Raw genomic sequence first — 14690 nt, forward strand, 5'->3', positions numbered from 1 at the left:
TGCTCGCTGGACTCCCCGCTCCTTAGTTCAGCCGTCACCGCTCCCTAGTTCAGTGTGGTTGTGTCAGTCCAAGTTTCGGAGCGCCGACATTACGACAGGAGCCAAAATAAATTACCCATGAATGTGTGCGACATCACCTTAAAAAGAAACGCGTCGCCTGGCGGACAAAGAGCGGATGGAAAACTGCGGAGAAGCCGCTTGTTTAAAGGGAGCAGCTCCACCGGCGGCGGAGCACTTCGAGAAAAATCGGCTAAAATCGTGGAAACAGCGTCTCGTCTTAATACCGCTGCCAAAGATCGTGTGTGGGGAACTGAGGATTCACTCTGTGGGAGAAAAAAAGGTTCAGTAAGAGGCAACACTTAAATAAATAGACATTAATAAATGCTAAATACTCCAAACTACATATGGTAAAATCCAATACCTGTAAAAACCTAAATAATTTGTTAGATTTCTATACTTCAAAGAATTATTTTTCTCCAAATCTCGACATATCTATCTGTTGACAAAATATATTAATACTTAATTTATATGTCCCTAAACTAAACTAAAGTACCTTGTTTTATATATCTTTAACTTATTGATGTTTTATCACCTAACAACACACATCTCTACGTATTTTATTGGGTGATTATGTGATAGAGCAATAGAAGGTAATCCATAACTATGAGATGGAAAAACAGTACACAGTTGCTTTATTTTTTCACAAGTTATAATCTCTGTGTGGCATGCCTCTGTATTCAACCCCTATTAATCCTCAATAATGTGCTGCAACCACAGCTGTAAGCCTTTTGGAGGTATATTCTAGCAACATTGTACAACTAAGGGAGAGAGAAGAAGAAAAAATAGCTAAATTGCTAAAGCTCAGTCAGATTGCCTGGAAAAAAAGCGGACATCAATTTTCAAGTCTTGCCAGAGATTTCTGAGTTCGCTTCAGAACTTGACTTTGACTGAGCCGTTCTAATACAAAATAATGATTTGATTTAAACCACCTAGCTGTAGGTTTACTGCTACACTTTACATTCACTTCACTCTTAAGTCTGCCAAAGTCTAGGTTTAATTCTGATATCGCCCTCCGTTGAACTCCATTTATCTTCATTGCTGTTGTTTTACATAAGAATTTAATTTGAGAATTAGAATATATTCAGACATTTACATGAAGGTCACAAAGGGGAAAAATAGCTTTCACTGCCAACAGAAAGAAAACATGTCCTTTCTAGAACCTTCCAGCTGTTTAGTTAATGATAAATGCTAAAGCACAGTACTTCTGAAACATTTATTTGCTTCCCAGAAAATTATAAAATTGATGTCAGGTTTAAATTTGAACAGATATCCAAAGCCTAGCTTTACCTCAAGAAAGAACATTTCAACACAATGAGAATATTTTCATATATTTCCCAGAGAGAGAGGAAAAAAAGCAGCAGCCGAGTTAGAATGTTGTCGTGCAGCACATCGGTGGGTGTCAGAGTATGACATCTGTTTGTCTGTGCTCTTTACCCCTTCGCTTGTCTGCCACAGGGTGGCGCCATAAATCAGGGATCTACAAGTGACACGTCAAACACGCCTTTATGCTTTGGACCTTTGCACGGTAAGAGTTGGGAGAATGGAGGCGTTTTATCCATGTGTGCCCGATACCTGCATCTATAAAGCAAGATAATAACATCATCACTATCAACAGGTAACTCCTGCAGTGCGTTAAATGTTTGAAACTTTGTCATTAGATTAGTTTGAAAAATCTCACCTGCTGTTTTAAGTCTCAGTGGATGACCCCAACATTGTTTGTTCTACTGGGGCATGGACCACATGGCCATTAGAGCAGGATGCTGTAGAGGCAGTTATAAGGAAATTAAATATTCATTGCAGTGGAGGATACACTTTGAATAGCCTTGTTGCTGAAAATGTGCTATATAAATAAAATTGCCTTACCTTACAGAATTAATGCGTTTTCCTCATTCAGGCTTCGTATTTCAGTTGACGAAACACATTTTTTTAAATGTCTAAAATCAAAGATAACACATCGTCGGTGGTCATCTAACTTCTCATTTCCCCCTGATATAAAGTGGAGACACATTTTTTTTTTTTATCAATATCACATCTCGTAGTGGAGCTCCATCGGTGGGGTGGCGGTGGGGTTCACATGGTGCACTGTTGTTGTTGAGTAACTTGGTAGGGATTAGGTGAAATACAGGCTTTCTTAACTCTGTGGAGATGTCGCAGTCCTGGGACCACATATTGCCCCACATGACGCTGCGGGACATTTCAACAGACACGGTCACACAAGAAGTTTTTATTTGCATGAGGGACTTGTCAGACTGAAAAAAAAAGAAAAAAGAAAAAAAAAAGAAGAGACTTTGTTGCACTTTCACTCTCCTTTTTCACAAATTTTCACAAGCAAGTGTCTGCTTTTTATTTTGTTGCTGCAAAAAAAAAATGTCTGGAAAATGTCTGAGTTTTTTTTTTTTTTTGCTTTGCTCCTCCAGTGGTGCATACAGGAAGTGTTACAGCATTTCTTAGAATCTCTGTGTCAGTACGTTTCTTATTATTTTTGATGCGCTATAATCTTGAGCGTTGAAATTAACTGTCGAGGTCCGGCTGAGGCCTTTATGCTGGGTTGATATGCAGTCCCGTTAGGTTTTTATTGCATGTTGTAAAATTGCAGACTAAGAGATCTTTTTAACTTTAACAAATGTGAAAACATGTTCTTTTTCTTGAGCGTACTCGCTATCAAATATCTTTTCAGAAATGTTTTTAGTTGTTTTTGTTTTTTTTAAATGAAAAAAAAAACCTCTTGTGGTCTCACACAACAAAAGGTATCAACACAAAACTGCTATTCTGTTTCATTTTTACAATCCTGTGGGAAAAAAAAAACCACGTCAAGACGACTTCTGCCTTTGTTCTTGTTCTGTTTTTGCTTTGTTTGTTTTTCATCACCAAGATGTTTGTTTTATAGATAATGAAACAAATTTTTTTCTATCTCGAAAAGACAACCTTACTTGTTAAATAAACCTTCTGTTATGTTGTGCCTTTGTCTCATCAAGCCACAGAATATTTTTCATTAAAGTCTTGAGAATCGTCAAAAAAAAGGGCAAACAATTGAATTGGAGTTGCTTTTTTTGATGTGGGGGAAGGAGGGCACGATAAATGATTTTAGAATTATCTTGATAATATAAGTGTGACAAAAAAAACAACACAAAAAAAGAAATGAGGGGTGGAATACTTTTTCACACCCTGGTACTTGCTATGTCGTCTGAAATTCATATGGCCATATTCCAATCAGAAATCTACAAGATTACACTAAATAAATAAATCAAATGTTTGGCTTGATGCCCTCCACCCCTTCCGTCTGGGTCCTATCTCTGTGTCCCTTCATTACCATCACAGCCACAGGAAGGCCCTGACAGCCCCAAACACTGATATTATCTCTGCACTCCTCATCTCTGTCCTCCACTGTGTCGAAATCTTGCCCATCCCACAAAGGGAAACCGCTGGGGCACAACGGTCCATGGCATGACGTCCGTTTCTGTGGGTAGAGGGTTTATGGGAAATAGCGCGGCTGGTGTGCACCTTGACGAAGGATGCTGTTGGGGGGTAGGGGAATCGATGACAACACAACATGTTGATTCGTTCACAAGTTTCTGCAGTTGTTTAAGTCGCATATTCCAATTTGCTGCTGTTCTGGAAATGCTTTTAAGATAATTTAGTGTAATCCGGCCTTTAATCTCTGTGTCACAAGAAAACAAAACAAAGATCTCCTATTGGGAGGAAAAATATTAATAATTTGACTTTTTTTTTTTTATCAAGAATTACTGCACAAAATTGCAAACCAGACTCCACAACAACAATCTGGTGAAATTACTACAAGAGAGTCCCATCACGGTGGTCACAAATCAAATATTTATGGACGGAGGCACTTAGATTTTTAGATTTCATCGCCTTCACTACAAACCACAGGGGGTTGTGTAACTCTGTTGGGCAACAACGCTTCACAATCAGCCCTGACGGACCTTCGAATGTCAGGTAAAAATAATTAGGCAATGGTTATAAAGTAGAAGTCAGATAACAAATCAGTCTGCGAGAGACAGTGGAAAACTTTTTGAAGGCTCTAATAACGTTAAAGCTGAGATCGTCAACGTTAAAGCTGAGATCGTCAACGTCAGTGTGGTTCTGAACAACTCAGTCTCTTCACATCTGATTTTAAAACCAGTAAAAAAAACTCCTTTTAAATGTATTTTTTTTGTATCACAAAGAGACATTTCTTCCTATGTTGCATCTTCTTTATTTTAGTAATTTAACCATCATAATATAAAAAAAGACATATATTTTCAACTAAAAATGCTGTTTTCATTTATCTAACTTAAACCTTTAACTGTTAGTGTGTGATATTTACACATTTATAGCTCAGCAATTCTGTTTAGCGACTTTGGGTTTATTTGACCTTTTTGGCTTTTTTATACAAACATATTACACATACACATAAAGGAACATAAACACACCCAAAAAGAGATTATATGTCTTTTATCATGTGTGTCTGAAAGGGACCATAAGCTGTTTTTCAGTGAGTTACGTTTAATACGTGATTGAAAATAGCATTAATTATAGTTTGTTACAGGTTGCCGTTAATTTATTCTAGTTTACCTTTTTAATCCTTATATATGTGTATTTTTAAAACATATAGCGGCAAGGATATTTACTTGTTCTACAGAAAAATAACTTTGACAAAGTTTTATCTTGATTAGCGGCTAACTGCTAGCTAGTTAGCACAAGCTAAAACAGTAATTTAAAGGATAAATTTTCCCTATTAGGCAACATATCATGAAATACTTAAATTTATTATATGAAAACATTTTGGGGGAATTAATATTTACTTTTAAGAAGATAGTCTTAAGTTAAAAAAAAAACTAAAATCAGTAGCCTTATGTGGCAAAAACTAAACTTTTATGACCTGGAAGTTATCAAAGCATATAAAAGTACCTCTTAAATTAAAGATGTTGCCATTTACAACCTAATTTAAATTAGAACATATTTTAATATTAAGGAAACAAATGTGTCATGACTCGACACACAAGAAACCTCTGCTGTGCTTATTTCCTAGCTCTGGCAGACACATGCATCTGCAAGAGTTAGCTAGTAAGCAAAAGCTGAGAAATTCTTATTTTAATCATAAATTGAAAGATGTCATCAGTTACGAATTGGACACCAACATATTCACTTTTTAAATTTTTTTTTTTTTTAAACTTTAAAGAGCAGAAATATTTACCTGTTCAATCAAACGTCAGCTAAAGTCAACAAACATTCATATTCATCAGAAGCTACACCTAAGCTAAAGCTCGACTGTTAGTTTACGATTTGTCAGAGCTCAGATTTTCTTTTGTAGTTTTTCCATATTGACATTGTTAACCTCAGGTAAAAATAGACTGGTAACGTGTAGGGTATAAACAGCGTGGGTTCTGCTGCTTTCGAAGACACCTACGTGAGGATATTCTAAAAAATTAAAAATAAATTCAGAGACAGACTTGAATTCTGAATAAAAGAGGCTTTATTTCAAACAAGCCCGTCACGGATCAGACACCGTCTTGGGAAATGTTTCGTTTTTAAAGTAAAACTGCAAAAGGAATCTTCAAAGAAGCCATGAACACGGGTTTAATTCCAGATCGCACCAGTTCGGTATCATTTTTTATTTATTTTTGCCTTCCCCAACACATAGCTCCAACTTTGGCCCTTTTCGGCATATGGCTTCGACTATCTTTAGGCAGGATCAGTCTTTCTATACGTTGCCAGTTTTGACCCTTTCAGCATGTAACTTTGGAAGAGGAATGTCCTCTGAGCCCAAACTGAGGTCTCACGATTCTTTTGTGATAAAATAGGCCTCTAACACTGGTTATCAAAAGCAGGTAAAAATGCTATTTCAGATGATAAAGTTAATTAAGATGGGATTGCAATGCTTGTAAATGTAGAAAATCCTCAGGTTTAATTTTTGCTTAAACAGAATTTATCCTTCAAAATCCTTACCTAGTGAGAGAAAGCTAATAAAAAAAAGAGTTGCCAATTAAAATCGATGAGTTAGAAGAGACACTTATGTGGAATCAAAACTGAACTAGAGTTTATTAATTCTGAGCCATCCTCCTATTAAAGTTAAAAAGTCAAACTCAAGTCCGTTTTCAGAAACTCTCCTCTGTTATCCAAATCCATGAGCTTTCAATTCAGTTGATAAATTACATAGTTTCCACTGTTGACGCTTTGTGAAATATCACAGCACAGTGAAGAAGGCTCTTTTCATTTTCTTAGTTTTTCATCTTGTGAGCGCAGTAAGAAAATTTGGGCAGACATGGCAAGTTACGTTACACAAAGAGATGCATTAAAATGAGAAGGGTGGTGGACAACCTCTATGTGGTTGCTAGGTCACTTTGAGTTAGTTCTGCTTTTTTTCTTCTTTTTTTTTTCTGCCGTTATGCAACTTCAACAAACACACATTTTAAACCTATGCTAAAGTCAATCTTTCCACTTCCCAAAATCACAAATGTTAGTGTAAAACAGACTTTTTTTTCAGTCTTTTGGACATTCACGTCTAATCCTGACAGGCAGCTCTGACGCCCACGAGGCCTGCTGGGGGGGGGCAAAAAGGTCAAATACCAGACTCCTGCGGCGCGCCGTCTTCGCCTCCCTGCAGGTGCCGCTGTGACAGGATGTGTTTCAGAGTGTCCAGCTCCTGGGTGAGCTGTCCTATCTTCATCTGCAGCTTCTGGTTCTCCTCCTGCAGCTGCAGGGCCCTCTGCTGGGTCAGTAGGATCCTCCTGCGGGCTTTGTCCCGGCTCTTCCTCACCGCGACGTTGTTCCTCTCGCGCCGCAGGCGGTACTCCACGCTGTCCTTGCTGATGCTCCTCTTGGTCACTGGGACCCTGGGCAGCAGGAAGGACGAGAAGTCCTGGGTGGAGAAACGAGAACGGGTGTTTGAGCAGCGGCTCTTCTGGTAGACGTCCCGTACCCCACAAACGCAACGCGCTGGACTCACCTGCTGAGCGCCGGCGTGGCTTTGGTGGTGGTTTGAACTCCCTGAGTTGGGATTGCTGCTGAGGCAGGACGTGTTGTAGGAAAGGTAGGGCAGTCCCATCATCTGCTCAGCCACTCTCTCGTCAGCGACCCCCCTGATGATCCCCGTGTGAGACTGGCCGTACGAGATCATGTCCATCTGAGACATCTGACTGGACTGTGCGGCCTGGTTGGAGGCGACGGGATTCAGGGGCTGGCTGTGAGGCTGACCTGGATACGAACTCACCCACTCCTGGATGACAGACGACACTCTGGAATCTGACATCTGCGGGCAGCGTTTGGTGGGCAGAATTAGATTAGGCAGCATGCTTTTTTGTTCTTAAATTACTTCAGTCAAAATAGTCGAGTTCAGGCACGTTCTTTGAGCTTTAGTTAATTTTTTTTTTTCTTCCCGGAATCTGATTAGCTCTCATGCTACAAATTCAGCAATTCGATAACAACCAGAAATGTAACGGATTATTATAAGTGACGTAAAACAACTTCATGTTTAAAAAAAGCAAAATAAAAAAGACAATGAAATTCATCTTCAGAAGAAAGCAGAACTAAAAACTACCATGTCGCTCTTTGTGCGCCTTTGCTGCATGACTTTTTATTTTCATGTTATAATATAATTTGTATTTTTCTTTTTTCAAAATGGAGAAAGGAAAAATTTTAGGCTGTTAAAAAAATATTAAAACCATAAAACTGGGCACATGGGAGATGGATTTACCTCATACATTTATTTATTCGTGTCAAAAATATATTACTATTAAGATATTAACTTTTTCATGATATGATATGCTTTATTGATATATATTTGATAAAAAAAAAACAGCAAGCAACATTTTAAAGCTTGTCTTGGGACATCTTTAGATTAGATTTACATTGAATGTAAAATATAACTTTTTTTTAAAACTGGCAATCAAAGTGTAGAAGCTACTTTCTACATTTGACATGTGAAACGTCTACCAAAGTGATTTTCATCATTATTCCCAATTTCTTTTTTCAACATCAAATAGTAAAGTACAACAGAAAACGGTGAATCTCTAAATCTAATATTCACACAGCAACCTTCTGAGTCAGTTTTACCATCGAACGATGGTTCCCCTAAAAGTTCCTGAATGTATACCGTTTTCCTTCATTTGTGTCCGTTTAACTCCTTCTTTTCTTTTAAACCCTGAAATCCTCATTAAGTTATTTGGACTTTTCGACAAAGTTAGGTTGTGACTTACCATGACTCTTCCTCAAACTCTGCAGCTCTCCTCAGACGGTGCGAGCCGTAATGACTTGAAGGCAGGACACCGAGAGGCAGGTACCCCTCTGATGATCACATCAGCACTTCCTGTCTCTCTCTCTTTCTCTCTCTCTCTCTCTGTCACTTTCTCAGTCACTAACTGTTACACATTTATCCTTTTTAGGAAGACGCATCAACTTCCATTTATACATTCCTCTGAAATCCCCAAAAAACTCATCACCTAGTCACCCACCGCAGCCAGGCTCCCCGAATTACCATTTTGCCTCATTAGCATCTCTGGAGGACAGGTGGTTATCAAGTTCAGCAGTTATCCCAGAGGCCTGAACTGTGAGGCAACACATCCAGGATGTCTTTATCTGATCAGCCCCAATTAACCCTGACAGTGGAGATTCTCACACTGACTTGGTAAGTCGTCCCAGGTTGCCCAGATGAGAGCTGATTTGTGACAATCTACGTAAAGCTGGCGTAGGTGTGTGGCTCTATTTTGAAATCCCCCCCTCCCCCAAAATTGACTTTAACATTTGTAATTAATTTGTAGGAGATTTTGTCTGAGTGATATTAGGTGTGGGGGAAAATTTTTTTAGACGTGACTCTGCTGCACCACATCTGAATAGAATAATTAGGTCATTAGCAAAGCTCTGGAGAACTTTATCTACACAAGAAGGAGGTAATTAAGTCATTTCACTCCAGCGTTTTGTACCTGTGGCACATCTAAAAACTGCAGGACAGTGGCCCTTGATGACTGGAGTTTGACACCCCCTGAAGTACAGAGTAGCATTGGGATAAATGTGGAACGTCATCCAAGGGGATCAGCAGAACATACCTGTAAAATATTTGATTAATTTCAACATCATGACTGTTAAATGTTACTATTTCATATAACTGTGAACCAGAATATGATACAAGCCCAATAAAAAGGTTTGATTTCAAATAAAATGATTTGGAAAGAGCACACGGTTGTATCAGAAAAGTGGTTGCATTGCGAAATCTTAAGAAGGGCAGCTACAGTTTTTGTGTTGCCTTGTGATCCTTTGGACCACAACGTACGGAAAACATCATACACAGTAATATTCAGTACATTGAAATATTGTTGAAAAGTGTTTCTCAGTCAGTAAATGCATAAAGCGAAACACACATTATATAGATTTTATGATGATGTTTTAAAGCATATTTTTCTTTAATTTTAATTATTTTTTTCCCCACTTACAGCTAATGAGAACATGGCCGCTAAGATTAGAATATTGTCAGACTAATAAAAAAATATTATACAGAAATGTGAGTCTAATAAAAAGTATGCTTAATGCCAGCTAAAATGTACTTTTAATCTGATAAATAAGCATAATAAGAATGCATATAATAATTTTTTTAAATATGTTTGCATAGATACCGTAGCTTACTGTTAAACATACATTTTCCTTCGACATTTAAGCTTATGGGCCTTAGATAGAGCGGGCATAATATGGTCATAATAAAATAAAATAAAATAATTGTATATATATATATACACTGCTCAATAAAATAAAGGGAATACTTTAACATTTAAGTGAACACTGAAGTGTTCCCTTTATTTTTTTGAGCAGTTATATATATATATATATATATATATATACATATATATTGTACTATTGTACAAAAGCATCTTGTACAATAGTTTATTGAGACACAGAAAGAAATAGAAGTTCAACCTCTATTCTGCTGAATGCAGTCCAGCTGCCTTGAAGACAATATTTTTTAAATGTTTCAGATTATTTATCTTGACACCCAGCCTATAAAAGATTGTGAAAGAAAAAGACAGTACACACCTGTTTTTAAATTGGGAAGTATTGTTGAACTTACGTGGCGACCTGACCTGATTTGAGCTAAAAGTAAGTCGCCATAAAAATGTATCACAGTGATAAAACAGCTAAAAGAAACTCCTGTAGAAGTAAAGTATCCTCTCTGATACGATACGGCGCACGGACACGTTTTTCATTTATATTTTGTAATCTTCGGGAGACGTCTTTGACTAAGAGAATTTCCGCCGTATTTGTTTTATTTTCAATGGAAATATTTTTGAGCTCCCGTCATTACAGTAGGCGCGGCAAGAAGACTGTCTCCCTGCGGCTTCCGTAGGTTGGGTGAAGTTAAAATGGCTGCTCCTGTTGACAACGTGAGTAAAATCCATCTTGCTCAGATATTTTATATATTGTATTCGTACAAAGGGTTTCTTTAAAGTTCTTGAAAGCCGTTTAAATACCGAGAACATCTCTGAATATTTGTGCCATATGTTAATATTAATACGCAGTCGACGAAGCTTACGGAGAAACACCCCGTTCACCTTTTGGTACTTAATTGTTCAAATGTTTTTTCTTAAATTTTATTTTATTTCACATGTATTGTATTTTATTTCTTTTTGTGTGTGTGTGTGTGTGTGTGTGTGTGTGTGTGTGTGTGTATGTGTGTCTGTTGTCTCACAGGATCTAATCGAAAGTGATTTACCCAAAGCTGTGCAGCTGCTGAATAATCTCACAGAACAGGTAAGGGTAATAGGTTTAGTTGTATGTTATAGAAATAAATGGATGTCGAGGCTTTACTTTAAACCTCAGGTTTGAAAATGTCGCAGCTTCTGCTCGAAGGATCTTAAATGAAACGGTAGCAACACATTTTGCATCACATATAACTTTGTTCGAGATTATTAGATGGTGGCAGAAGCTGTAATATGCTATTGCAGTGGAACTGGATGTTGTATAAAGTAGCATATATTCACTACCTTCCAGAGGTTCCTGGGAAAATACTATGTACCTATTGCTTTCACTGTAGTGGTTCACCACAGGTGAAGGTTTGACCTTTTTGTTTACTTTAGGTAGCATCAGTAACCAGTTATGTTCGAGAGCTGCTGACTAAAGTTAAGAATGGAGTATTCAACACTTCAAAGGTAAGTAAACATGGGGAGAGTCTTTATAACTCTTTATGACCTAAATCTGTGAACACATTTTAGTTTTAAGATATACCATCACGTACTTCTTCAACTTGTTTACATTTTGTCAAGTTGAAACCATAATCTTGGAAATAACCAGACAAATGGTCAAACATGCTTTTTTTTTTTAATATGGTAGCACCAGTTTTGCTTTCTTAAAAACTTGACGATTTCGAATTTGGGCAATGCAGGGTTTTTTTTATTATTATTTTTTGTCAGAAAAATGACTAATTATAGCAACAAAGTTGTAAAAAATACTGACTCAGAGGGGCTGAATGCAAATGTGCAACACATTTTTCATACTATTTGTAAAAAATAATTTAAAAAAAGCAACGTGTTTAAAAAAAAAAAAAAAAAAAGCATCTCCATACCATGATGCTGCCACCGCTGAATACCAACATATGCTGTTTTGTTTTTTTTGTAAAAAGAAAGCTGCAGCTAATTTTCCTGCGCTACTTTTTTGCCGTAGTCACATAATGGTCTAATAAATTGTGAGTTATCTTTGCTAAAATGTCAAAAAGTTCAAGAAGTATGAACATTTCTTTGGGGTACTGTAAATATGTAATAAAAAACAATAAATAACAATAATAATAAACTGTTTGCTTCTGATGGTTCCTTACAGGGTCTGTCCTTCTTGGACCTTCGCTACAACCTCCTGCTCTTCTACCTTCAGGACCTCACTCATCTCATCAGCATCAAGGCCGAAGGAGGCAAGATGAAAGACAGCGAAGCTTTGAGCAGAGTGGTCACCATCAGAACCGTAAGAATGTCTACAAGACGCGCCGCAGGTCCTGCCTGCGCAGGTTACACTCTTTATTCAGCTTTTCCCCTCTTTTGTAGGTGCTAGAGAAAATGCGACCGCTAGACCACAAACTGAAGTACCAGATCGATAAACTGGTGCGCACTGCTGTTACTGGAAGTTTGGGTAATGGTATAGATTAAATGTCATATGTGAAAGATCATCAGTTCTTAAGCAATCTGATTTGAATACAATTTTTATCTGATTTTGTTGAGTTTAGCTGAAAATGATCCGCTCCAGCTGCGTCCAAATCCTGAAAATTTCATCAGCAAAGTAAGTTCTTCCGCTTGCTACCGAAGAGTTTTAGTTAAATTGCTTATAAAGAGTCTTCCTCTCAATTTATTGGAATGAAGTTGTTTAAGTTTGGGTAAAGAGACAAAAAAAGAAGTAGAGATTTTCTTTTGTGCCTTATTGTCTAGCTGAGTGAATCGGAGGACTCTGAGGATGAAACGAAGAACAAGGCAGCCTCCGACAAGAAAGCAGCTCACTCTAGTGGCAGGAAATATGTACCGCCAAAGATTGCGCCAGTGCATTATGGTAACCACATTCACCTCTGAGGGAGCAGAGTTGTTTCACGGCGGTCTCTCGGTATCGGATATTTAAATGCCCCAATTTTCCCCTCAGACGGTGACATGACGGAAGCGGACAGGAAGAAGGCTCAGACGGAGCGGCAGCGACGAGCAGCTCTGCGGAGCTCCGTGATCCAGGAGCTGAGGCAGCAGTACAGCGACGCTCCGGAGGAGATCCGGGAGAGACGAGACTTCCAGACGGAGAGGGAAAGCCGAGACGAGCTCCACAGGTTGAGACTTGGTGGCTTCATTGCAGTCTGTTCAGAGATCCATCTGTTCGAATTTTATTAGGGTTTTTGTGTTGTGTTACTCGTCTGGTGTTTTTTAGAAAGACTTGCACCAAATACTCCCGTTACAGGGAAATGGTAGTGGGAGTTTAAGAATGTTGAACCAATTGCTACTTTACAGGAAAAATTACGAGGAGTCGATGATGGTGCGTCTGAATATGCCGAAGCACGAGAAGAAAGCCAGGAAGAGGAGCACGATGGCCATGTCCGACCAGCTGAGCGGCATCACACACTTCGGTGACATCACAGCTCTGACCGGCGGTGAAGGTGGACAGGTGTGTTTTCAGTGACCTCTGACTTTCTCACAAGTGAATGGCATATATGGAGGAACTTTCTCTTTACCAAGTTCGCCAGTGGATTATGGGATATGTGTTGCTCTCTTTATCTGTCAGTTCTGAGATACTTTTTTTTGTCTAATTACCCCAGGATGGGGAAAGCGGTAGACCAAAGAAGAAGAAGAAACTCATGAAAAAGAAAACCAAGAGGAGAGGTGAGTCCGTTATAAAGGAAAAGGGAGTGGGTGTATGGTGTGCAATGAATGGACGATTATTCATAGTTTCTTCTTTTTACAGCCTTCAAGAAACACAGATAAACCAAGCTGTGGTGTTCAATGATGTCAGAATATTAAATGAAAATGTTTTTTTATTCATTGTGTTGAATAAACTCCACATCACTTTTTTGTGTTTTTTTATTGGTTGTAAAATTGCAGCTGTCCAGTCATAACTTACCGCTAGAGGGCAGTCGTGTTTCCTATATCAATCAAACAGGCTACACAATTCAATGCTGTGTTCCAGTTACCTGGGAATTCAGAACTCGGAACTGGGTTTGACGTCAGACCCCAGGTAATAGCATTCCATCCAGTACAGTCGGAATTTCCAACATGGTGAGCCTAAACATAGTTTCCAATACCTATAAGCAAACACTTTAAATTTGTTTAGTTGTGGGCGCTACATGTAGCATTGATTTTAAAGTAATGTTACATGTAGACACGTGCAAAATGTGTCTTGTAAAATGTTATTCCACCACAGCTTACTACTGTCGATGCGAAGAGCGGCCATGTTGAAACGCAAAGTCCGCCGAACAAGTCCTAATTGGAGGGAGGTAGTTGCTCCCACTTCCCCAATGAGAAATCCGACTTCGGAGGGCGTCCCAGTTCCCCGACTGGGGAGTCGGAATTTCCCAGTTCCGAGTTCACCTGGAAGGCAGCATACGTTCCTACCTTTTCTATGAGGTGCGAGAACAGAAGCTTGCCCCGTAAAACCTTTTCAGTTGTAACGGCGCGCAGAGCTCGAACAGCTGCTGGACGCCAAGCCAGATGTTGGGGAGGATTAATGGCCGCCACGGCTGCTCGCTCTACTTAACTTGGTGCCAACAGCAACAACTTGGCACACATCCCTGGTTGCATCTAGTTACGGATGATATTTGTGGTATCATCACATCTAGTTTAACATATATGCTGTTCAAAGCAAAAACCAGTGCTGTACCAAAACGGCTCCCTCAGATTAAAAGGAGCAAAACACATTTGAAGTTAATTGTTTTCTGATCAAATTTTAGGAAACACTGGGGAATGGAAAGTGAGATACTGGTCACATAAGGGTGTCTAGAAATGCGTCAATTTGTTTTATTTCATTTATACATAAAGAGTGGGAACTCGGCACAATACATTCCAATTCGGAGAGAAAAAAATAACCCTAAAGAAACTAAAAGGTTAAAAAGTGCTCAAGAGTAGGGTCTGCATTTTTCTTTGCCATTTGTTTAAAGTTATGGCTTTCCTGTATTTTTCCTAAGCTATGCTGCATAG

At 38.6% G+C, this 14690-nt stretch overlaps 2 protein-coding genes across 2 annotated transcripts; one reads left to right on the forward strand and one right to left on the reverse strand.

Annotated features, from left to right (window-relative positions):
* Positions 1-5515: 5515 nt before the first annotated feature.
* Positions 5516-8954, reverse strand: cebp1 (CCAAT/enhancer binding protein (C/EBP) 1). The gene is made up of 3 exons (XM_008438404.2): positions 8256-8954; positions 7007-7309; positions 5516-6919 (listed from the first exon to the last, which is right to left on the reverse strand). Exons 1-3 carry the CDS (start codon positions 8256-8258, stop codon positions 6620-6622), a joined length of 606 nt encoding a protein of 201 aa, XP_008436626.1. The 5' UTR covers positions 8259-8954; the 3' UTR covers positions 5516-6619.
* A 1399-nt stretch (positions 8955-10353) lies between these two features.
* Positions 10354-13565, forward strand: LOC103482313 (neuroguidin-like). The gene is made up of 11 exons (XM_008438405.2): positions 10354-10427; positions 10735-10794; positions 11121-11192; positions 11857-11994; positions 12075-12159; positions 12254-12306; positions 12453-12570; positions 12658-12832; positions 13011-13164; positions 13316-13379; positions 13462-13565. Exons 1-11 carry the CDS (start codon positions 10407-10409, stop codon positions 13479-13481), a joined length of 960 nt encoding a protein of 319 aa, XP_008436627.1. The 5' UTR covers positions 10354-10406; the 3' UTR covers positions 13482-13565.
* The last annotated feature ends 1125 nt before the right edge of the window (positions 13566-14690 follow it).

The sequence above is a fragment of the Poecilia reticulata genome, linkage group LG20 (genome assembly GCF_000633615.1).
Source record: "Poecilia reticulata strain Guanapo linkage group LG20, Guppy_female_1.0+MT, whole genome shotgun sequence".
NCBI classification, from domain to species: domain Eukaryota; kingdom Metazoa; phylum Chordata; class Actinopteri; order Cyprinodontiformes; family Poeciliidae; genus Poecilia; species Poecilia reticulata.